Source organism: Brachionichthys hirsutus, chromosome 18, assembly GCF_040956055.1.
Source record: "Brachionichthys hirsutus isolate HB-005 chromosome 18, CSIRO-AGI_Bhir_v1, whole genome shotgun sequence".
Taxonomy (NCBI): domain Eukaryota; kingdom Metazoa; phylum Chordata; class Actinopteri; order Lophiiformes; family Brachionichthyidae; genus Brachionichthys; species Brachionichthys hirsutus.
The window spans coordinates 9,877,720-9,902,311 of record NC_090914.1 but is presented as its reverse complement, the minus strand read 5'-3'; the positions used below and the strand labels follow the sequence as shown (position 1 = coordinate 9,902,311).

The window sequence follows — 24,592 nt, the reverse complement described above, 5'->3', positions numbered from 1 at the left end:
ACTTCTCATTTCCTGATTTGAAGCAGCGACGGCACACGCACACACACACGCACGCTCTTCCCAGAATAAAAGTGGCAGAAACAACTGCGCTGATTTTGCAGACCCATTTTCTCCTGTTGCGTCTCCATCAACTCCTCCGACGCAAAGGCGCGTTCTTCAACAACAACAGCGGAGAACCGATGACGTCATCATAGCCCTATTTTCTGCTAAACCCAAGTAGAAAATCCATGAAAACTTTCTGCCCCCCTCCTCCCACTCCCCTGCGCTCTTTTTCCTTTTTCCTTTGCGCTCGCCAAATGGCCCAGACTGCCGGCGTCAGCGCTCCAAACTCTCTCACCCTTTCTCACGCACACGTCCACGCACCAAAACTTTTTCCCCGGGACCGTAGAACCGTCTGAGACGCGGACTCACCCAGCTGGAATGAAACGATCCTCGAGCGGACGACCGGCGCGTCTTTAGTCCCGGACTCGGAGTGTCCCGACTGTCTGCTGGAGCGGCGCGACGCGGACTGCCAGACTCCGCCATGTCAATCAAAACGCTCGGCACATGTGGGCCAGAGCCCGCCCTTTTACCGTAATACCGGCCAACGCACGGGGAAACACACAAAGCACGGTGCGCGCGATCAGCTGGAGCGCGATTATCAGTTATTGATTAGCTTTTAAATTACCCCCCCCCCGGGCGAGATCCCCTCTGAGCAGGTGTGTGTTAGCAGCAGCAAAACTAATATCACAAGACGTGACCTCATCCAAGGCATTTTATTTACTGTCATTTACAGAATGTCAGAAACGAAATAAAAATGCAGCCTCAGTATTTGAAGGCGTTTTGTGTCTTCAGTTTACTTTTACGCAAAAGAAAAAGTGCATCTAGTGATTGTTTTTATTTTGATTGCGCTTCTGTAATATTCTGCAAAAAATAAAAATGATAACTGAAACTATTCAGAACGGATCAAAGGTTTGTGCTCCTAATTTAAGTACCAAGACAGTTTAGTTCCGTCATATGAGAAAACAAAGATCTCATGCGTAAATCTGCGCGCTCACGGTATAAACATGGATTCACGTTTCTAGAGGCGGACTCAGCTGCCACGCACCAGCTGACTGCCGGGAGGCGGGGCCTGTCAGTCACCTGGTCACGGGTATGACTTTGGTAACGCCTCAGGTTTCCTCACCAACACGTTGGTGTGTTGGTAGCACTGGTGGCGCTGGGATCGAGTCCCGCTGTGGGAGTGGGGTGGAGCAGAGGTAGCAGGGTAGACCTGGGGCCTTACCTGGGCGGAGTGAACTGGACCGATCCACTCCACTCCGCCCAGGTGTGCCCTGGGTCTACCCTGCTACCCCTGCTCCATTTCACTCCCGTAGTGGGGTTCGAGACCAGGGCCATTTTACCCCCCCCCAACAAGGCTGCCAACCATACCTGAGGAACCCCCGCCCCCAACATCCAGAACAAAGAACAAAAACGTTTGATCCTCAAGAAAAAAAACCTTTGATCCTCAAGCTTCCATGAAGCATGATGGACCTGAATGCTCAGGAAAGGATCCGATGTCAATGACGGTTCCACACACAGTCCAGGTTCACACAGTGAAACAGCCGGAGCCGTTGGTTCAGCAGGAACGTTTAAGTCTCTGCTGTGTCTGAGCGTGTGAACCTATTGTTCGTAGATCAGATGTGATGCTTCCTCCGGCTGAGCCAGATGTTCACCCAGCTGCTTTCTCTCCCCGGTCCCAGTCTGAGGCGGTTAAAGGATCCCTCCCTGTAATCACTCCCAGCTCTTTGAAGAGGAAAGCTGGAATGCTTCCACACAAGATGCGAGGAGAAAGCGGGATCGTGGCTTCGCTGCCTGCCCTTGCTGTGGCTTTCTGGATGTTAATTATGCCCTCACTGCACTCTCACAGGCATGTGTGTGTTTATGCATGTATTTACGTTGTGTCTGCGTGAGCGTGTGTGTGTATGCATATGTTGGAGACACCAGGTGATAACGGGTGTGTGTCTGTGTGTCTCACTTCCTCCTGTAGATGTGAGGAAGGAATTTGAGTCATCGTAAGTTCAAAGCATTCGACCCAAAGGCCTCAGCAACAAGAGCAGACATGTCTCCCTGTCTGTCTCTCGCTCACTGAAGGAAACCGGGTCTACAGGTGGAGGCAAAGTAATTCAAGCCCTTATTGATCACATTTAGAATCAGAGTCAGATTCAAATCTCAGAAACATCCAGATCAGGCCATGAAGGATTGGGATACTGTTCTGTGGAGCCATTAATCCAAAATGGACCTTCTGGATCAGCGGTATGTCTGGAGGAGATGCTGATGCCGATGAACCCCCCCCTACATGAATCAGGGTGGGGGCTCTGGCGTCTCCATCTGTGATGAAGATGAGGCTCGGTCGTCATTGGATGTCTGGTACCAACACCAGTCCCAGCAGAGAGAGAGAGAGACCAAAGAGAACTACAGGAATGAATCATTTTAAAATGTCTTTATTTAAAACTGAAGACAAAAGCAACAAAAATATAGCAATAAGGGAAGGGGGGGGGGGAAGAAGAATGGACGGACATGAATGAAGAAATAAAAGGAGAAAAGAAAGAGAAGGAAATAAAACCACGCTGTTAAAATAAAACATTGGGATTTGTACACGCAAATTTAAAATCTTCTCACGGTAGACATGCAGTTTCAAAATAAAAGTCTTGCATGACTCTTCTAACACTGTCTCCATGATAACCAGTCAGATCAGTCCTAGAGGCACCCCCCCCAAAGTCCTGCTACCACACACACACGTCTGACATAAGTTACCCCCCCCCCCCCCAATACAGAGCCACACAGTGGCACCTCACATAGACACAGAAATCATCCAAAAATATAAGCTGCTACATTTATAAAGGCTAGTTAATATTAGAGTATGATGTTTTAATACAATCAGGCAAATGTTTATCAGCTGTGAAAGCAAGGTCTCCATGGCAACGACCATGATGAGCTACACATTGCAGTCTATCAGTGAGGTCCAGTGGTACACCTGTCCCAGTGAGAGCGGCACGAAGACATCACCTCGACACGTGATGCTTGCATGTAAAAATGCTAACAGCGTCCGTCGGCCTTTAGCGATCGGCCCGCCTTAAGCTACAGCTCATAAGTGGAATTTAATTTGCTGTGAGATTAATGAAGATCAATAAAGTAAAAGGTAGATGAAATGTGTTTAAATCTTTGTCCGTTAATAATAATACAAATTCTCACTGCCCGGAGGAACAAGCATCCTCAGTTAAAACGGCTCCAACAGTTTCGTATTGCGTTCTAGTTACATTAATACAGTGTAAACATTGACCTTTGGGCCGAGTTTGTACGAACTGACCCTTTTAGCGACAGAAATAAACCGCTGCAGAAACAGAGCAGCGAGACGATCGCCGTGTGGCCGACTCTACCAGAGAGTTGGATGTGTGTGTGCCTCCCACTGAGACCCGGACACTTTAATAAACGACTGGCTGGTTAAGACAGATTGTTCACGGCAGCAGCTCAGGCTGGCCTCAAGGGGGTGCCGTTTCACCCTGAAGAGACTCGAGCTGCTCTTTGAGTTTGACAGTCGTGTCATTGATTATCTCGAGCTATGTGATCGTCCGTCAACCCTCAATGCAGAGACAGAGGACTCGGGTGATTGTCTTCTAGCAGGATTCTTCATCGGCTCGTCTTCTTCTTTTCTCCCGAAGCTGGAGGGACGGACTCCGTTATTGCACCAGACACTCATCAGTGTTGCTTTAGGGTCTCTCACACACATGAAATTAGTTCTGAGGAGAATCTCTGTATTCTTTTGTTTCCCCTGCATCATGCTGTCAGATCTGATACAACGAATTTCTCCATTTGAGTCCCAATTTCTGCTGGAAGCTGCAGCTCCTCTGACTCATAGTCATCATCGAACGACCTGAGAACACAGGACACATCTGGTTACCTGTAGAACAGATAGCGTCCACCAGAAGAGGTGAATTAAGATGATTCGGAGGTGGGCGTGTCCGTCTGTCTACCCGTCATGTAGCTGGTCATTTGCCGTTTCCTCTGCCACCAGGATCTCGTACTCCTCAGAGGCGTATTTATCCCAATCAGACGGCTCCGGACCGTCGCTGTCGACGTCCTGCAAGAAAAAAAAAAAAACATGAAATAGAGCTGTGATGAAATGTGGCTGTGCGCCTCATCGTGGTCAAAAGGTCACACCTTTTGCACTGCGAACGGGTCCCGCTGCTCGTGGTCCAGGTATTTCTCCAGATTGAAGAAGGTGTCAAAGAATATGTGAGCCATCCGACATCGCTTCAGATCGCCGAGCGTTATCTTACCTGCAAACAAACATAATTATCGGTTAACTTCAGTTAGCAAAACAACAAAGACCCCAACGAGGGGAGACGGCACCCACCCTGATTCTCGGGTTTGACCAGGTCCAGCATCTGGCAAAGTAAATCCTGGAAGGGCAGGGGTTCGATGCCCATCCTTTCCATCCTCTCACATTGCTCCTCATAGAAATACTCCAGCTCAAACATGGACAGCACGCCGTCGCCGTCCGTGTCCATGCAGCGGAACCAGTACTCTATACTGGAGGAGAACCGCACATGAATAAATCTGGATGAAGACACAGAGGCTGACCCGAGGGACTCGGCGCTACCTGGTGGGATTCTTTTTGTCTTCTTCGGATATGAGGAACCAGACGAACTCAGCGTAGCTCATCCTGCCTTCCCTCTGCACGGCGTTGCCCCTGGAGACAGTTATTCACCCTCAGCACCGGCGGTACGGTGAAGTAATCAGCTGTGTCAGTGTCTCCACTTACCGAGTGACGGCCCCCGAAAACAGGCTCTGGATGATTCTGCTGGAGGACGCTGTCAGAGGACGAGAGAAACAAACCCACCCGTCAACAGCGCTAAGCGGTCGTAACCATGGTGATTTCACACGAGGCCTTTCGATGGGTTCAGCCCATGAAAAGCAGTCGGGATATTCTGGATGTGAAAAATCTGAAATGTTTCTGATGCAAAATCCAAAATGGACTTCACTCGGGGGAGGCTTATTCTACAGAATAAACCCGCGGATCTTCATCCGAGAGCCTGCGTCCCCATTACCGTGGTCGTTGTACTGGGCCAGGTCTTTGGGGTCGATGTAGAGGTCGTGGTCGGTGTCCAGCTCCCAGAACCTGCAGTAGATGACGTAAAAGTGTTCGTAGGAGAAGTAGTCCGTGATCTGGTTGATGTCATCCTCCTCTTCCAGTAGGGCTAACGTCTGCAGGAAATTACTGCGCCGCAGCTCCATCATGGTGACGCGACCCGTCCACGAACGGTTCACCACGTAAAATATCCGCTGGATCACCTGGAATACCAGAAGATCCAAATACTTCAACCCTATGCCGTATACTTCCTGTTTTCTGCAGAGGAAAGTTAGCAACAAACATGGTGTGTTTCTACTGGTTACCGTGGTGATGTAGCGCGAATGAAACTCAGGCGCATCCTTCAGGAAAGTCAGTCCAGGGTGTGTGTCTACGATGTCCTGAACACACACAGGAAGAAACAGACACACATTAGTGGGAAAATAAAATCTTATATTATGACATCATCATGTTGTTATGACTCATGCATTTATTTAAACACTGGATTAAATGTTCAACACAGTTCATTTGATATCAAAAACAAAATACTCAAGTACAGTACAAGTACCAACATTTGTAAAAGAAAAATGGTTTGACCCACCTGGAGGAGAGGAATTAAGTCCTCCTGCTCCAGGTAGCTGCAGCCGGGTTTAGCCAAAAGGAAGACAAACCGGGAGGAGTCGTCATGGCAACTGTGCAACAACCTGAAACAAGGCGAGTAAGAGGAGGCTGTGACATCATAAATAAAGAGCGAAGGTACTGATGTCCTCACGCGTGCCGATGTTTGTCGATAGAATCTGTCTAACTAGTATAAGTTCGCCTCGGCCGTAGCTGAACATGCGCCTTACTTCCTCCAGGTGGCGATGAAGGCATGTACGGAGACGAAGCCCGTCCTCTCTCCGCCCGCTGAGTAAAACATGGGGCCCTTCCAGTACAACGGGCACCCGCACGCCTGAGCAGAAGCGCACAAGTGTTAGCGTTCGCTTGGGCTAATGACGGAACAATGAAACGAGGCGTCTGGTCCAACCTTCGCTATCTTTCCCATCTCGTAGATGTCGGCCTTCTCCTCCTCAAATTCTGCGAACGCCGCCTCGATAGCAGCGATGGCTGCATCGTGGTTGGCCACGGCGCCCAGGGCGGGAAGCCCACAGGGGTAGTAGAACCTGGGAATGTTGATGGCAGGCGGAGGAGGGATGACTACGAGGGGAGCCGGGGGAGGACTGGGTGAACGCGGCGTGGGAGGAGCTGGGGAGGGTGGAGGTGTGTCTGGCTTCTTCTCTGGTTTGGACTGAACCTGAAAAGGGAGGAACAGGATCAAAAAGGTTTTTATCTCCAAAATCACCTGCATTAATAACGTCTGAATGCTTTCAGTCTGACCGAAACGTCACGGAACAGAGGAACCGAAGCTCCTCATTGGTCCGTTAGAGGTGATCAACGCTCACACCATGGCCCGGCCCGTCGTAATTAATGATTGGCTGAAGGCTCCTGGGCAGGAAGAGGTTTGTCAGCTTGCTGGAGGGCCTCGCCCCTCCCTCTCTGCTCTATCACTCTACTCCTGCTCCTGCTCTATTAATACCCAGCTGGGATCCCCCCCCCCCTGTCCAGACATGTCACAGCCTGGATCACATTCAGCTTGGGACTAGAGGATCCTGGCTGGTCCTGACCCGACTGACCTGCTGCTGCTGCTGCAAGGACTTCAGCCTCTTCTTGAAATGAGACGGGAGGACAAAGTCACACCCCCTGGCCAGGAAGGCCAGCTCCCCCCTCAGGTCAGGGTCCCGGCGTAACGACGTCTCCTTGATCATCATGGTGGGGGGGGGGGGGGGGGCTGAGACAGCAAAACCCCTCCCCAGAAGAAGCCGCCGGTGCGGCTACTGACACGGTGACGGAAACCAGCAAAAGAACTCAGCTATCCAGTAACCAATCGGACGGCCCAAGTGAGACAGCGGCCGGAACGCCACACGTGTGACCGATCACCCAGAACCACGGTACCAGGACGGGCCCTGCGCCCTCAGCCCCAGCGTGAGCCTCCTCTGTGGGCGACAGGAGCTCTGACGTCCCCCCCCCGGTGGACGGTGGTCTCTGGTGCCAGCTGCTGCTCTGACAAACTGAAACATGAGCCACGGGCCTGACAACACACACACACACACACACAAACTGGCTGACCCGTGGAGGGGGGGGGGGGGGGTGCGGTCTGGTTTCATGACCCGATTCAGTCCTTGAACTAACATTTAGGATGGACCCCCCCCGGTGAATGAGTATGAGAATCCACTGCCCCCACCATCTGTCCTGTGGTGCCCTCTAGCGTCAGAGCGGCTCCAGATCCAATTCAGCTCAGGGCCCCATAAAGGTTTGGGGGGGGGGCTCCGGTCATGTGAGAATTTAAGTGATGTTTACATTAGTTACAGATTAAGAATTAAAGCAGACTATATTCGATCAAAATGGAGAAAATCTAGATCAATGACATTGATGACCCGATCAGAACGTGACTCAATGATATTTTTAAACATGCTTGCTATGTGTGTGTGTGTGAGAAAGTTCTACCCGGTGCCTGAGACAGAAATAAACATGAAATCAGTTTCTATATTTAAACTGATCATTTTACACACTGTGGACAGAGAGAGAGAGAGAGAGTGAGAGTGTGTGTGTGTGTGTGCGCGCGCGTGCATCAGCCAATCATCAGCTCATATTCAATCAATGCCGAGCTCGGAGTACACCTCCATGACTTTAGGCAGCCAATGACAGAACAGATCTCTGACTGCCAGTGCGTCACTAGGGGGCAGCAGAGACCTATGTATGGGGGCTCATCCACCCATCTTATCCCTCCATCCATCCATCCTGACGTAACGGGAGCAGGATTCAGCATTATGACGACGTGCCTTCGAGTCAGCATCACGTTTCTGAACGTGGAAGCAGAGAAAGGGAGCTCAACAAAGAAGGGAGGGGCGATCCAGACCTTGATGTTTGAACTCCTCCAAGTCTCTTTGAAGAACAGTCATCACTGGGAGGGAAGTCCCTCAGCCAATGAGATCACTGATAAACATGTTATTGTTTCCATGGCAACACTGTGGGAGACCCAGAGAGTGACGTAATTATGAATAGCAGTGTACTGAACTGGTCTGCTCTGATCTAAACCGGTCTGCTCTGATCTGAACCGGTCTGCTCTGAACTGAACCGGTCTGCTCTGAACTGAACCGGACTGCTCTGATCTAAACCGGTCTGCTCTGATCTAAACCGGTCTGCTCTGATCTAAACCGGTCTGCTCTGAACTGAACCGGTCTGCTCTGAACTGAACCGGTCTGCTCTGATCTAAACCGGTCTGCTCTGATCTAAACCGGTCTGCTCTGATCTAAACCGGTCTGCTCTGATCTAAACCGGTCTGCTCTGAACTGAACCGGTCTGCTCTGATCTGAACCGGTCTGCTCTGATCTAAACCAGTCTGCTCTGAACTGAACCGGTCTGCTCTGATCTAAACCGGTCTGCTCTGATCTAAACCGGTCTGCTCTGAACTGAACCGGTCTGCTCTGAACTGAACCGGTCTGCTCTGAACTGAACCGGTCTGCTCTGATCTAAACCGGTCTGCTCTGATCTAAACCGGTCTGCTCTGATCTAAACCGGTCTGCTCTGATCTAAACCGGTCTGCTCTGATCTGAACCGGTCTGCTCTGATCTGAACCGGTCTGCTCTGATCTAAACCGGTCTGCTCTGATCTAAACCGGTCTGCTCTGATCTGAACCGGTCTGCTCTGATCTGAACCGGTCTGCTCTGATCTGAACCGGTCTGCTCTGATCTGAACCGGTCTGCTCTGATCTGAACCGGTCTGCTCTGATCTGAACCGGTCTGCTCTGATCTGAACCGGTCTGCTCTGATCTAAACCGGTCTGCTCTGATCTAAACCGGTTTGCTCTGATCTAAACCGGTCTGCTCTGATCTGAACCGGTCTGCTCTGATCTGAACCGGTCTGCTCTGATCTGAACCGGTCTGCTCTGATCTAAACCGGTCTGCTCTGATCTAAGCCGGTCTGATCTAAACCGGTCTGCTCTGATCTAAACTGGCCTGCTCTGAACTGGTCTGTACAGGAAAGCCTGACACGCAGGCCCAGTATGGGAGTCATTGTATGTTTTTGGCTGAGGTTCCTACTGTGACCTTATTTCCTGTGGAAGAAGCAGAGGAATGATGTCATTCTCTTGGTGGGGTGGAGTCCTAGCAGGTTTTCAGTTGGGGGGGGGGGGGGGGGGTCCAACTAATGCCATATAAAGAAAAAGAAAACTTTACTAAAACCCTCCAGCAGGGCGACAGACATGAGACACAACACGGTTATTCCTACCGGTAAAGCATCTTTCCTGGGACAAACCCTGTCCTGAACTGCAGCTGTAAGCTAGCTTTTAGCTTAGCAACATGTTGGTAAAAACACTCGGGGTTAATGAAGCCGTCAGGACAGCAGCATCTGTAACTCATGTCACCATCAGCTGACGCACAAACACAGCTCAGATTTAGGTGCTCTCAAATATCTCGTCTAATATTTCCCCAAAAAACCACAAGAGAGGGGGCGTGGCCTGCTGGAGAAACGCTGAATGTTCCCATGGACTCTGAACGCAGCATTCAGGTTAACGGTCAGCTGTGACAGGTGAAGACGGACCGAGTCCAGTCACTCACATTTGATATGCGGATGTCAAATAGAACAGAACCAGGAACCAGGTCCGCCCCCTTTGATGGCTGCGGAGGTCGTTTAAGATTCTGTTCGGGTCAGCAAATGAGTCGGTGAGGTAGCGGGACAGGAGGGGACTGTGATGTTTTGTTGTGTGCAACCCACAACCAGCAGCTGGTAGCAGTTGGAAGCTAACTAGGCGGGGCTTCTCTCACCCTCCAATCGAACGATCTTATGACAGGATGCTACCGACCGTTGCTGCTGCAGTAAACAGGAAGCCGAAAGGGTCACATGGCTACGAGGTGGGTGCGACTCATTGTTTGCAATAGAATGAAGGTATTTGTGGGACGATGTGTGAGGGGGCGGACCTTGTTATAGCTTGATTGACAGCTAAATGTGCCGTTGAGGCAGAAGGCGGGGCTGCTGCTGACGGATATTAGCATAATTCCCAGAGCGTTGAGTGTCAGGGAGCTATTCCGAAACGCAGCTGTGAATCCCACACACACACGCACGCACACACACACACACACACACACACACACACACACACACACACACGCACACACAGTGGCGACAGAGCGTCTGTTAGCAGGATACAGTTGTAATGGTGGTGGACAGATTTAGGCTTCCTCACACCTCGCCATGTGGGGGGGGGGGGGGGGGGTAATGACGCCGTTAACACTCGCCGTGCCAATAGACACCCACACCACGCCCCACCAATCAGCACCACTCACTGGGTCCCTCCACACAGCAACAACAGTTACTCCCCTCTCCCAAAATAACACAGCGGCCAATCACGGGGCGGCAAGAGGCAGCGGCGGTCAACGCTGGATGACCGCAGGTGAAAGAGGAAGAGAGGAGGAGTGAAAGAAGAGATGCAGGGGAAGAGAAGAAGGGAAGGATGGAGGGACGACGAGCTCAGATGCACCTGTAGCTGCCATGGTAACCTTATAAATAGGCGTTCTACATTGTCCTCCAGGTGTCAGGTTACGCAGTAAACAAACAACCAGCGAGGGTCGATGGGAGAGGACACGCCTCCAACAGATCCATCAGGCCACGACACATGTTCCCACATTAAAGAACACCAGAGGAGAACATAACTGGAATAATCCACACGGAACCAGGAGATCCAGTACAAAGTAAGAACAGGAAGGCTTTCTTGGTTTCGGTAGATCCGACACCTGAAGGTCCCGAGTGACATTTACTCCGTAGCAGTCCTGCTGCTAATGTTAGCATGTCTGCAACAATACACGAACTGTGCTCTTTGTCTGTGGTATTCACGCGATGCACGGCGAGCTGTGGCCCTCTAAAGATAACCACTACTGCTTCAGCACCAGTTTCTCACACTGTTGGCCCATCACTATGGCAACGGCAACGTTCAGAATCGATGCGACTGCATTATAATTCTTCAAAAGCATGAAACGAAAAAGGAAAACATGTCCTCTGGCCAGAAACAGTTTAAAACTACAGCGGGCGGCCGGGCTGGAGAACGCCGGACTCAGAGACGTGATATGTGTGGCGTGAATCGAACCTGATCGATATTGGACCTCTGGCTGCAGAGTAGCTTGTGTCTGTCACCTTTACGGTGCGTCTCACTTACTCTGATCACTTCTGGAATCTGCCGGATGAGGAGGGTCGATCCGGTGTCTCTTCCGGATGCCGTCTCCACAGCCGGGATGACGACGGGAGCGGCAGGAGAAGGTTCGGCTGAGCGCGAGGAAGAGCTCAAGCTGAGATGGGTTACAGAGGCGGGGACCGACTCCGGATCAGCCTCGTCTGTAGAGAATTCTCCATCTGTAGTTTCGGCTGGAGGTCCAGGTGCAAGAGGAGGTTTGGGTGCAGGTTGTGCCGGTTCAGATGTAGCATTGCACTCAGCTTCCGATCCTGCAGGGGACTCTGCCAGGGAGTGTTTGGGCGGTATAGCTGGGGCTGCATCTATGGGTGGAGTCGAGGGAACATCTGTGGAGTTCAGGATCTCCAGAGGGGTGTCAGTCCTCCCAGTGGAGGCCAGAGTGTCCTGCAGGAGCCTCATCACCTCTCGCTCCTTCCCGCTGTTCTTCTCGGCGCTCCCCGTGCTCCCAGCCCCGGAGTCCACCAGCTCCTGGGCAAAACTCTCAATGCTCTCCAGGATCCTCAGCAGCAGCACCCCGTCTTCTTCCTCCCCCACCCGAGGAGCACTCTGGGGAATCCTGGAACCATTCATGGCCAGCTGGCCGTCTGGTCTATGGCATTGGAGTTGTGTCACTTTGGGATCACCGAAAGCGATTCTCTGTGCTCCGTCTCTCTTCCTGGTTTTGGCTGGAAGCGGAGGCTCGTTGTTTCTGGGGTGGCTCATGCTCTGAGACAGATTCTCCAGGTCCATCAGCAGCTTGTCAATGTCGTCATTCCTGTGGGATGAGGAAGGCTGGGTGGTGGTGTGTGACGTAAAGTTAGAGTTCTGGAGGATATGAGGAGTAGACGTGTGTTGACCCGATGTGGTCCCGTTTCTGTTCTGGGTTGTTTTCACCTCTCTGCTCGGAGTGTGTTGTGAGATTTGTTCCGACATCTTGTCCAAATCTGCTTCTTCCTCCTCAATGTACAGTGCCTCCATGGGGGACGCTGGAGGAGTGTGCGTGTAGGGCGGGGTCGGAGAGGCACGAAGAGGAACAGGGGTCTGTGCTGGGGAGGATCTGGATGCGGCAGAGAGGGCGTGTTGCGAGACAGGCTGTGGATGTTGCTGTCCGCTGATTGGTGGAATGGCTCTGGGTGGGCAGCTTTGGACTGGTTTGGTAGATGAAGATGAAGACAGGACAGAGGAGGGAGAAGCAGAATGAGGTCCAGTCTTTGGGATCGGGGGTGACCGGACCACGTCCTCATATCGAGGAGGCTGTTCGTTGCCAAATATGAGCGAGAAGGGCCCCGGCTGGATGGAGTGGAGAGTGTTGACCAGCTCGGCGAGATCGTTGTGCCCACTCCCCCCCAAACTTCCAATTCCCTCCAGCTCCAGCGGAAGTCTCTTCAGATAGGAGCCGAGTCGGCTCATCACCGCCCGATACATGCTGTCGGGACTGGCACCTCCCCCCTCCGGACCGCCGCCAGCTTTGCTTCTGATGCATTGCTTGATGATGTCAGTGCATTTCTTCAGGTCTTCGGAACACTTAAGGAGGATGTCGAGGCACGCTCGGATGTCCTCCCCGCCTGCGCCACCAGGGCCCGCCTCCGCTCTCGTCTTCTCCAGCAAGCGGGCAATCAGGTTCTCCTCTCCCAGGGTGTTGAGGTACAACGAGGCCACCGAGTTAAGACTTTGGTCCAAAGACCCAACGCCGGACGAGCCCCCAGCTGCTTTGGTGATGGCCGATAAGTGGCTTCCCTTTGGCCTCACCTCCTCCAGGCCTCTCCCCGGTACAAACGGCGGCAGGTTCTCATCAGCGGCTGCAGCCGCTCCGTTCGTTAAGCCGTTAGTCATTCCATTCGAGGTGCTGTGGGAGCTCAGGTGGCCGTAGATCATCTCCAGGTCAGTGGATCGACGGCTAAAGGAGTCCGGGCGGACTTTACGACCTTTCCGGAAGGTGACATGGCTTGATGAGGAGAGGCGGAGCTTGTCGAAAGAAAATTCCTTGAGCTTACCGCTGGCCAGGTTGATGGCCTCCTCGGTAATGTCCTTCAGGCTACCCGAGGAGCTCAGGTTCCCCGTCGATCCGCCAACACTGGGGGTTCTTTTACCCCGCCACATGGGGCTGTCCTCCCCAAAAGACAAGTTGCCACTGCTGTTTGCTCTCTCTGCACCACCGTTACAACTGGTATCCATGGTAACACTAATTTTACCAAGGTTAGGAAGTTGCTGAGTGATCATGTTACGGGAGTCTATGCTGTTTGGGTCAATGTAAGACGGGTCAGGTGCAACCAACAGCTCGGAGCACGTGCCGCAGTGTGCGACGGTGCAGTCCAGCCCCAGGGACAGCGCCCCACATGGTCCCGAGCAGTAGTGCACCGCGTGGGAGCGAGCGCGCCGGTCCACGACCACGCTGTTGTAGTAACTCACGCTGCTCACCACCACACGATAGGCTGCTGCCATGACGACCAGCGTGATTCAGCACATAAAGAAAAGGTTCAAAATGTGAAACTGTGAAGCAAACTCAATGAAACAATACAACCTTTAAGGGTTTCGTTGAAATTCCCTCAACTAAGGGGAAAAAAAACTGTCGAGAAATCATGCTTCCAAAAATAAAATGAACGTGTGAAGAAAAACAAGTCGGTATCCGGAAGCATTCCTCTCCGGGCCTCCTAATAACAGCTGGAACGTTCCTCCTCTCCACGGGCTGCGTCTCCGTTTCCTCTCCTGCAGCAGCTCATTAGCCGCAAATCACAGCTGTGGAGGAAGATGACAGAAGAGCAGCCCCCAGGCCCGGGTCTGGGGCCAGCAAGGCTTGAACATCGCCCCAGCCGAGGCTCGTCCTCGCTGTGGCGTCCAGACGAAGCTGAGAACCTTCACTGATTCCAACGCAGCTGCGGAATAGCAGGAACCCACACAGACGGCCAAACCAACTCTCGGAATCTCCCTCACCCCGTCAACCCCCTGCCGTTAGCCATGTCAGGAGATGAGCGTGTTTCTGACGGGAATACGCCACCTGTGAGTCAGCAGAGAGGGGGGGGCGGAAGAGAGAGAATGAGGAAGAGGAGAAAGGAAAACAAAACAGGAGAAAGTGAATCATTAAGGAGGTTATCAACAGATCAAGTGTCGCATTAAAACCTCCAGCCATCATCCAGAGGGGGGGGATGTGACTCACCCACTCGTCACCACACAGCCACCAAGAGGCCTCTTTAACCTTGCTGACAAATCGCCAGCCAATCAGAGGAAACACCTGTCGCATTCAGACGCTGCAACATTCAGCCGTCAATAAAGGGAATAAAGACACTTTCATTACTTTCTATTCAATTCTATCCAAATCACACAAGAAGAAACAAAACACCTGGATAAACAACCAATCAGGACAGTCCTCTCTTCTTCTGATGTCACTTCCTCCAAAACTCAAGATTAACATCGATACGCTTGTGAACAAAAGGCTTCCGACAGTGAAGCGCGTTCACACACACACACACACACACACACACACACACACACGATTCAGCAGTGAACAGACACACCTGTGATGCAGTGGCGAGTTTCTCCCGGACGACCAGAGCGAATCAGATAAAAAGACAACTTGATGTCACCATTCCTGCAACCCGCGGCCATTATCAAAGCTAAAACCAGACAAAACGACCCCAAACCTGCTCTGGGATTTCATGAACACCAGTCTGCAGACCGACCGGACGTCTCCCTCCTGCTCCTCCTCAAACAACAAAGTCTTTACTTCACCCCGACCTTCAGTAGGAAGGTCCGCCTCCAGCCGCTGGAAGGACGTTTGAGCCCCGTGTCCAGGAAGACATGCCCATGATGCATTTCAACGCGTGTTAATGGGAGCACAGTGAAGGGGGGGGGGGGGGAGGCATTTTATGAAGAAACAGGATGGTGAGGGTCCGGTATAGCAGCCGCTAAAAGCCCTACCCAGCCTCTGATAGGCTGATCCACATCATGTGATCGTGGAAACAAGCCCCTTGAATCTGCATCACATTGGTATCATCCATCAGCATCATCCCATCAAGTGTAGATCCATAATCTATGGTTCTTTCCATAGATCTCCGAAGGTGGAGAAGCTCCACTGAGACCGGTCCGGCACCGTCAGGTCCGTGTCAACGAGAAAAATGGAGGAAAAACATCCACACTCTAAGGAGCTTCAGCGTTTCTTCTTCTGTGAATGCGGGATCGGTCCCAACTCCTTCTTTACAGCCTCGTAAAAACAAAACTACACGGAGATAAATCCAAACACAGCTGGAGCAGCCGTCGGTCTTTGTTGGGGAGCGCTTTGGGTTTCTGGAGGTCTGGATTGTAAAACCACCCTCGCTTCATCCAACATGGAGACTAGCAGCGAGCTGCAATCCAAACCAGACGTCTAAACCCGAGCCAGAACTCCCACTGGCGACGGTTCAGAGACGATATCTGACTCTCCTAATGATTTACGGACGCGTCAGGTTTGTTCTGATTCTACAGAGAGAGAAAAACCTTTTCTAGCCTCTAAGGATGAACGGCAGTAAGAAAAATGGATGACGGGTGGACAGACGGACGGATGGACTGAGGCCTTTAGTTCCTTGTCGATCCCTGCGGTCTCTCCAGAGTCTGGGGATACGTTTTCTCCTTCAGAAGGTCCAATCAAAGCATTGGTCAGATCAATGCTTGTAGCGGCTAACGTAGCCTCCATTTGGAGATTGAAGGCTACAGAGGCCAGGTGTTTGTTTATTTATATACACATATATCACATACACAACAACATAAACATGTTCTGCACAAAACAGACTTAGAAACAGATGAAGATCTTTGCAGCAGAATAACGACTGTGGGGGAAAATGCATTCTTCTCCTATGACATCGTTAACATATCAGTCCCAGACCCAAACGGCTCAACGTTCCAAAAAACTCAACTCATCAAACCGGACCCTCACCGAGGTGTCCCACCCGAGAACCTCAGAACCCGGCGGAACTCATATGAGAAACTAGAAAACGACAATCAGAGATTGCAGACCCTCGCCTCCAAAAGACTATTGGATCTTGTGAGACAGTAAACAGGGCTTCCGGATCAGAGGGGCCAAACCTGCTCTAGCTTGTTGCTCCGGAACGTACTACAAGACTCCTTCTGGACTCTTTTTCCCATCATGCCATTCGTGTCCCTCCCTCTTAAAGTGACAGTTTACAGCAGAGGCACGATTCCAGATGTAAAAATAATTCTAGAATCTGGATCCAGATCCGGATCAACGCCATTCTCGGGGAGGACCGAGCCACGGAAAGAACCTTGCTTGTGTAAAAATGTCAAGTCGATTGGGTTACTAGTTTTTGAGTTATGCGCTCGGACAGACAAACAGACAAACAAACGCACCCAATTGCAATACCCTCGCCTCCTCTTCGGCGAGGGTAATAAATAACAGGTTGAGGTGACTCTGCTTCTTCGTCGGCGCCGGAATCCAGTGAGCTGAACACGTCAGTGTGTTTAGACGTGAAAGCGCACGGGTCCGGTGGCTGCCTCGCCGCCGGCTCCGTTACCGGGTTATTTCCTTCCCCAGTGTTTAGAGTCTATCCCTGGAGTTGTGTTTGTGACCTCCGTCGCTGTGCAGTCCAAATACCCGCCTGGCTTTTCATCTGCGTGTACAAGTTTGTGACTCACAGCCTGATCCGATCCATGTTTACACCTTCCGGATGAGGAAGGTGGGGGGGAAGCCCCCCCCCCCCCCCGTCCTTCTGCTTTCATGATGCACACATCATATATCAGAGACTTATTATTAAACTCCAACAATGTAAAACCAGGACTGAACAAAGAGCTGGAGGGGGGGGGGGGGTACCCGTCCCAGCTGTCATCACACACACAACGTTTGTTGACAGGTGAAGCTTCAAAGGAGAACCGAGTTGATGATGTCATGTTGGACTGGAAGGAAAGTATCCGCCCACATTTACACACACACACACACACACACGCACACACACACACCTTCCCTTTGTTTCCACCACCAGAGGCTGAGGAAAACAAGACATCTGCTTTCAGAGCAGCATGTATAGAGAACACACACACACACACACACACACACACACACACACCTGGCTCAGGACAATGAAGGACACTCCCACTGCAAACTGGGAGGGTCTAACTGGAACAAAACAGAAATGTGAACATGAGCAGAACATGGAAGGTCAAGTAAAACCAGAACACACACACACACACACACACACACGCACACACAGTGTGATCTATGCGTTATAAATCAACAAATCAGTGCAAGTTTTCATCCTCGGCCCCTCCAGGTGTGACTCCGTGTCGTAACCTGCTGAGGTGCCGCATTGGCTCACGAAGCCTGTAAATGTGTGTGTGTGTCCTTCTCCGGCCTGCCTGTAAATGTGTGTGTGTGTCCTTCTCTGGCCTGCCTGTAAATGTGTGTGTGTCCGTCTCCGGCCTGCCTGTAAATGTGTGTGTGTGTCCGTCTCCGGCCTGCCTCTAAATGTGTGTGTGTCCGTCTCCGGCCTGCCTGTAAATGTGTGTGTGTGTCCTTCTCTGGCCTGCCTGTAAATGTGTGTGTGTCCGTCTCCGGCCTGCCTGTAAATGTGTGTGTGTGTCCGTCTCCGGCCTGCCTCTAAATGTGTGTGTGTCCGTCTCCGGCCTGCCTGTAAATGTGTGTGTGTGTCCTTCTCCGGCCTGCCTGTAAATGTGTGTGTGTCCGTCTCCGGCCTGCCTGTAAATGTGTGTGTGTGTCCGTCTCCGGCCTGCCTGTAAATGTGTGTGTCCGTCTCTGGCCTGCCTCTAAATGTGTGTGTGTGTCCGTCTCTGGCCTGCCTCTAAATGTGTGTGTGTGTCCGTCTCTGGCCTGCCTCTAAATGTGTGTGTGTCCGTCTCTGGCCTGCCTCTAAATGTGTGTGTGTCCGTCTCTGGCCTGCCTGTAAATGTGTGTGTGTGTCCGTCTCTGGCGGCTGCTGCCAGCAAATTTAAATCGGTTTCCACACACCAGCAGACATTGAATCCACATTTTCCAGACAGTTTCACAGAACCGACACGAGCGCCGCCACAGTCATCATGTCGGGTTACTGATGAGTCTCACATGTGTTTACGGTTAACACACCCTCGCAACACACACACACACACACATACAGGGTTCAATTCAACCAATCTATAGCTCCTGTCAAGCTGCTAATCACTACTTGCTGCTAACTGCATTTGGCGTAAACGAAGCTAGAGTCAGTGACTCTGTGGGAACCAGGCGTCAACTGTGGCTCCGCCCCCTGGCGAAAGACCAGCCTCACGACATTCTCCTCATTAAAATGTCTTCCCAAAGAATTTGTGTCAAGATAAGTCCAGAGATCGACGCTTCGCTTGGGACGTATTCAAAGGAATCAGTCATCCATCTTTTAAGAGATCCAGCAAACTCTCTTCATCCCAGGGACACGGCGCCCCGCGAGGGATTAAGGCTCCGGGTTGACGAGAGGACAACCATCAGGACGAGAGAGACCCTCTGATGTCTTTGAGGAGAAATTAACTCCACTAGAAACTGATAAAGCTGCTCCCCCGATAAGCACAAAGTGGTTTTAAACCATCACCAGCGTGTAGCCAGCATCCGGATCCGACCAGGACCAGCTCCTCTGGTTCCAGCGAGCCCTCACTGGACTAGTGTCTCTCATGAGACAATGCAGCTCCGCATGCAGCAGTACACGACTGGTTAATCCCGGCGCTACTGGGATGGGATAAAACCCGGTAATTATGTGGCCTGCACGTTGCTGTGTTTGTAGTCGAATGCTCTTTAATCAAGACGCATTCAGAAGGGACAGACGGGGGGAGGCCTCTCTGAGCGGCTTCATCAAACCGTTCGTATTAAACGAGCTGCGACGCCAAGGATGTGAGCGCAGGCGACGGAAGCCCGTCCAGGTTCACACACTGAAACGGTCCAACTCGCGTGTAACCAGCTGTGTGCTGCATTTTGGAGCATCGAATGCTTCTTTAATCAGCAGTAAAAAAAAATGATGTGATGTTAGGCTAGCAATGCTGCTGGCCACACCTCAACAAAGCCTGGTACCCCAGGACAGACCCAGGACAGACCCCAGGATAGACTCCAGGCTGGCACAAGTCTGGAACGCCACCCTTGCCATCTTTCTAACCTCAACGTTTTAGGTTTTGTGTGCAGATTTACACGTTGTGGTGCTACGAACTCAGACAGCGCCGTTAAATAAATCAGGCCTCCGCAGCTCAGCTGTAACGAAAAGGAGCCGCGAGGATAAAAGCTTAAAAAACGGCAGTAAAATATTTTTAGCAGCAGAGACGTTCGGGTCTGGAACCGCACGGCCATGACTATGAATGGTTGTGTTCGTTTCTTTAATTTCTCCCTTGGCGAGGGGACTGCAGGAATGCGTGTGTGTGTGTGTGTGGCGTCCGGACAAAGAGCCAGTGTGGACGACACGACACAATCAACCAACTCAATGAGCCGGTATTAACTCATCACGTGCAGAAGAGGCCCGCTCCGGTCAGCCTGCAGGTACTTGGGTCCAAGTCAAATGTCCTCATTAGTCTTTAATCCGGTTCCGTCGCTTGATCCTGATTTTAAAGTCAAAGTAAACGATCCGCATTGGCACCGCTTCTGGTAACAATGGTTTATATTTATCTGTGCTGTTGCATCACAGAAGCCATGTGTGAGGTCATTTCATTCATTAAAAATGGTGGCGGGTCTCTGGCCCAGCTAGCTCCTCATGTTACAGCAGCCCCCCCCCCCCCCGAAGCATCCATCATGTCAGCGTCGAGCACAGAGAAGCGGCTCGTTCCCGTCACCGGCCTCAGAAATACAATCCGACCTCCGAAAACGTCCCGACCGGCAGAGAACAACCCCAGAGAGCAAACACGCACAAACACATGACTCACCGGGCAAACACACACACACACACACACACACACACACACACACACACCTGTGGTCAATAATACATAAACCGATCCTCATTCTGAAAAGCACATCAGTCGACATGACAACACTATGACATCACATCACTACCATGTCCAGAGAACATGGACACGTGTTACCACGGAAACAGGACTGTTGTTGTTTTTTTTATGAAGACGCACTCATCTTCTGATGCCCATGCACGGAGGACAACATGTAAACATCACCAGCACACTATGAACCTTAGGACATGATGGGCTGCGAAGGATTCAGTCGATGGATCCAGAACGACGAGACGGATGCTCCAGAATATGACGGCATCATTCAGGTGTTAGCCTTAGCCCTTTTGGTCATGTTCAGGAATGTTACGACAAAACCAGCTCCAGAAATATTAATATTTATCCACAAACACCAGAAACTTCAGTGCGAGTAAATTAGTGAGTATTTTATGTCCAATTGATGAAATCTATCTCAACATACAGCAACAAAACACTATTTTTTAAACTATTTAAAAATATAATTCAGTCACAATGCACCCACCTGGAGTCTGGAACTTTAACCCTTCTCTGTCGGACGGATGATTCCAGATTTACTGAGACTCCTCAAACGCAACTCTCGTTTTAAACAGCCTCCGGACAACATGGAGTTACCTGAGGATACTTCAAGGACCGCCGGATATCTCATACTCACGCAGCGCTAAGGGTCAGCAGGTCTCCCTTCAAATATGTTCGCTTCAAAACTTCTCCAGAACCTCGACGTGGAGGCACGCACGCGCACATGCATGCGCGTGCAGACACGCGCAATTTGTAAACACGCCCTGCTTGTTGAAAACCCCGCGCCTGGTCGCCCGACCAACATCCGCCGGGATGAACGGCGTAAAGTTAGGAGCGGAGGGAGAAAAGAGTCGACACCATGTCTCACCTCCTCCTCCTCCTCCTCCTCCTCCTCCCGTTACTCCGTCACGACGAGCCTCGCGGACTGCAGAGCGACCAGCTGCTCGGTAACCGGGACCGGCAGGCGGTCACGGACAGACAGACACAGAAACATGAGCGTCCGTGCGTGTGACAGCCCACGGAGAGAGTGAACCGGACTCCGAGAGGAGAACTTAGGGGGGAGCGATCAGAGAGGAGGGGCGGGGGCTCCGGGAGACTGACAGGCGGGTCAGCTCCCGGTACTCCCGGTACTCCCAGTACTCCCAGTATGCGCAATAAAACCAGATACTGCGTGTGGCGTCGACACACACGTTCCAAGTTCTCTGTTCTTTCAGGCTGAACTCCGAGTGACGTCATCGGATTAAGTATTTGTCCAATTAACAGTTCAAAAGACAGACTCTTCACGGACCGTCAGGAAAAAGCAACACTTTTCTGTTTCGTTTTACAGCTGGGACGAGTGAACGTTTATCGATTTTAATTCTGGAGACGGAAAGAATAGAGAGTTATAGACCGATGACGTCAGAAACATGTAATTCACGCGTCCTGTAGAACAATGATGATGATGATGATGATGATGGAACTTTGTCTTCTGATCTTCAATCAATTAATTATTTCATCTTCGGTGATGTTTCCTGTTCACAGTCGTGACGAAGTGAAGCAATCGATGAACAACGGTTCTAATAGGCGAACTGAAACCGAAACGCATCAGGCTGCAGGTTAACTGCACCGCCACACATCTGTTTCTATGGCGACAGAAGTGGACCGCTGCTCAGCCTCCACATGTCGACAGGAGGATTCGGCGAGCGGAGCAGAAATCTGTGCCTCCGGATCGTTTCCTTCTGATTGTCTAAAGCATGAAACACTGAATGTGACTGATCTGAGGTCTGCTTCACCTGGAACACTCCCCCTCCAAGATCAGGGCTCCATCGCCTCACGGCCAGATGGTCGGAGGTTCCAGTCCCCACCTGGGACCTTTTTGCATGTGGCCCCCCAAAGCATGGAGTGTAGGAAGGGTCTGTGAGCCTGATTGGGTGCTTGAGACTCAGCAGGTCCCCAAAATCTGTCTTTGAAGTTTCTTTCTTAACGCCACCGGGATCGTGCATTATTATGGGATGTTTGCAGACATGCATGCTCACCACACCCTTTTTGGAGGTTGGTGCGGTTTGCCACCTGCTGCGTCTCCTCCCTGTTTTTCGGGGGATGTTTTTTCTGCTCATAGAAGAACAGAACTTCCTCTGACAAACAGAGCCGGGTCGTGACTTTTCCTACGTGGTGCTAAGCACGTTAGCCGCTGTTTAATACAGGCGGTTCAACGGTTCCTCCAGAACAGTGCAGTGCTGTCCTCGAGCTCCTCTGGATTAAAGGTCAGGCCTTAGGCATGTGGCCGTCCACAAGGGTTTCAGTACCATCCTTGACCTCTGACCCCTCTCGGCCCAGGCCGGCTGCCAGATCGATGTTTGCTCCAAACTGTGGGATGAACAAACTGATGAAGCGACTGTTCTGTCTGCTGCAGCTGGAGACCAACAGAAAGTGTTTGCTTCGGGAGAATGCTCCTCCAGGCTAGCCTTCTGACTGCTGCCACCTGCTGGTCTGGAGGACTTTTCCTCTGAAGGGAAGTAGAACTATGAATTAATTGTTTGGAGCGGTGCGCTTCAGTTCACTGATAGAGACTCTGCAGCTGCAGAAAACCACCAGGACCTGATCTATGAGACCAGAATGAGCCCCGGTCTCTGCCTCGTGTGTTTCCTCCATGGTGAATGGCCATAAGTGTAATTCCAGTCTGTGACTCAAGAGAGGCCCCGCCCAATTCTCCATACCACAGACTGGAGGGAGACGCCAGTCCGAGAAAGGGGGGGGGGCAGGAAGAGGGAATTCCGATCTATACCACACACACACAAGCACACACAGCTGAAGCCTTCCACAGATGGTCTTACCAAGAGACTGAAACACTGTCAGGATCAAACAAACAAATCCAAAACTCAACCCAAAGACCTGCAGCTCAAACCTGAAGACCTGAACTGCAGCGAGGACCTTGTCGTTGGACACAGACATGAAACCAGAAGCACGACCCAGTGTGGCTCCACTTAAAGGACTCATCAGCCTTCAGGCCTTCCTCATCATCAGAGACATTCTTCATCACAGAAACTCCGTCTGTCTCCAGCGGGTCGCCGTCACATCAAGCACAGTAAACAAATCTGTTGTATGTCTCCCCCTCTGGCCTGGAGGGGACAGCTGAGTTTTAGGAAACCATGTTATAGGTATAAGCAGTTACTTCAGAGTCCCCACTGGTTGCCTGGCAACTGGTTCTATTAAATAGTTACGTAGGTCACATGGGAAGATGAGCAGCCACTCAGGCAAGGACTGGTGAGGCAGAACTCCTCATGCAGATTCGGTGTGTGAGTGTTGTTACTCAGCAGGGTGTGGACCCGTTGTGACATCAGACATGACTAACCCCGTGTTTGCAGCGTCTCATCTAAGAAACGTCCCAGGAGCAAAACAAACCGCTAAGCAGCGTTTTTTTATTCCCTCTGCTGCTAAACACTAACCATTTTTAATAGAAATGAACCTTTTTATTAGAAGACTTATTTATTTATTGGATTATTATTTTGTTTACTCGTTATTGGATTTTATTGTTGATATATCAACATCTCCCTTAACGTTTCCTTTACTGATTCCTTTTTGTATGAATGTGAGAAAGCTGCAAATTAATTGCCCATTTGTGCTAAAAAAAAAAAAAAAAGTTGTCTTAACTGAACCGAACCGAACCGACTCTCGCAGAGATTAATCCTCGTCAGTTCTAATCAGCCCTGAGGTTTGTTTCTGACACGGAACCACCGGGGTCCACTGAAACCGTGGGAACACAAAGGTCCAGAAATAGACTGGAGACTCAACTGCTGCAGCAGGACCAGAGGAACTGGGCTCCGACTGGGCCTGTGGTTCCACTGGTCCCGGATCCAGACTATAATTAGGAGGGTTCTGTCTGTGGCTGTACACACACACACACACACACACACACACACACACACACACGCACACATGTACGCCAATGTATGTGTGTGTTTATATATATACAGTATGTAATACCCATTCCTCTTTCTATCATTATTATTATTATTATTAGTAGTAGTAGTAGTAGTAGTAGTAGTAGCAGTAGTAGCAGTAGTAGTGCTAACAGTAGTAGTAATAGTAGTAGTACTATAGTGCAATCAGTAGTTAGCATTAGTAGTAGTAGTACCAGTAGTGGGACAGGGTGAAGTGGAGAAAGTTGATTTGCTGTGGCGACCCCTCATGGGACAAGCCGAAAGTACCGTAGTAGTAATACCAGTAGTAATAGAAACAGTAGTAGTACCAGTAGTAATAGTAGTAGTAGTACCAGTAGTTCGCAGTAGACTGTCTGCAGCCTTCTAGCACCTCTCGGTGTTCACATCAATGTACTTCATCTTCCAC

The 24,592-nt window shown here is 51.0% G+C and overlaps 2 protein-coding genes across 2 annotated transcripts in view; both read right to left on the bottom strand.

Annotated features, from left to right (window-relative positions):
* Positions 1-528, bottom strand: part of fndc3ba (fibronectin type III domain containing 3Ba) — a 28,378-nt gene extending 27,850 nt beyond the window's left edge. Inside the window, exon 1 of the mRNA XM_068751549.1 lies at positions 412-528. The gene's annotated coding sequence lies outside the window, so the exon portion shown is untranslated. The remainder of the gene's footprint in view (positions 1-411) is intronic.
* Positions 529-2,812: 2,284 nt separating this feature from the next.
* Positions 2,813-21,277, bottom strand: ppp2r3a (protein phosphatase 2, regulatory subunit B'', alpha). Its single transcript, XM_068751635.1, has 13 exons — positions 21,135-21,277; positions 11,336-14,342; positions 6,117-6,383; positions 5,938-6,041; positions 5,691-5,793; positions 5,416-5,490; positions 5,070-5,313; positions 4,784-4,832; positions 4,622-4,711; positions 4,376-4,551; positions 4,180-4,298; positions 3,993-4,099; positions 2,813-3,892 (listed from the first exon to the last, which is right to left on the bottom strand). The coding sequence occupies exons 2-13, from the start codon at positions 13,787-13,789 to the stop codon at positions 3,796-3,798; spliced, it is 3,885 nt and encodes a 1,294-aa protein (XP_068607736.1). The 5' UTR covers positions 13,790-14,342; positions 21,135-21,277; the 3' UTR covers positions 2,813-3,795.
* Between the last annotated feature and the right edge of the window lie 3,315 nt (positions 21,278-24,592).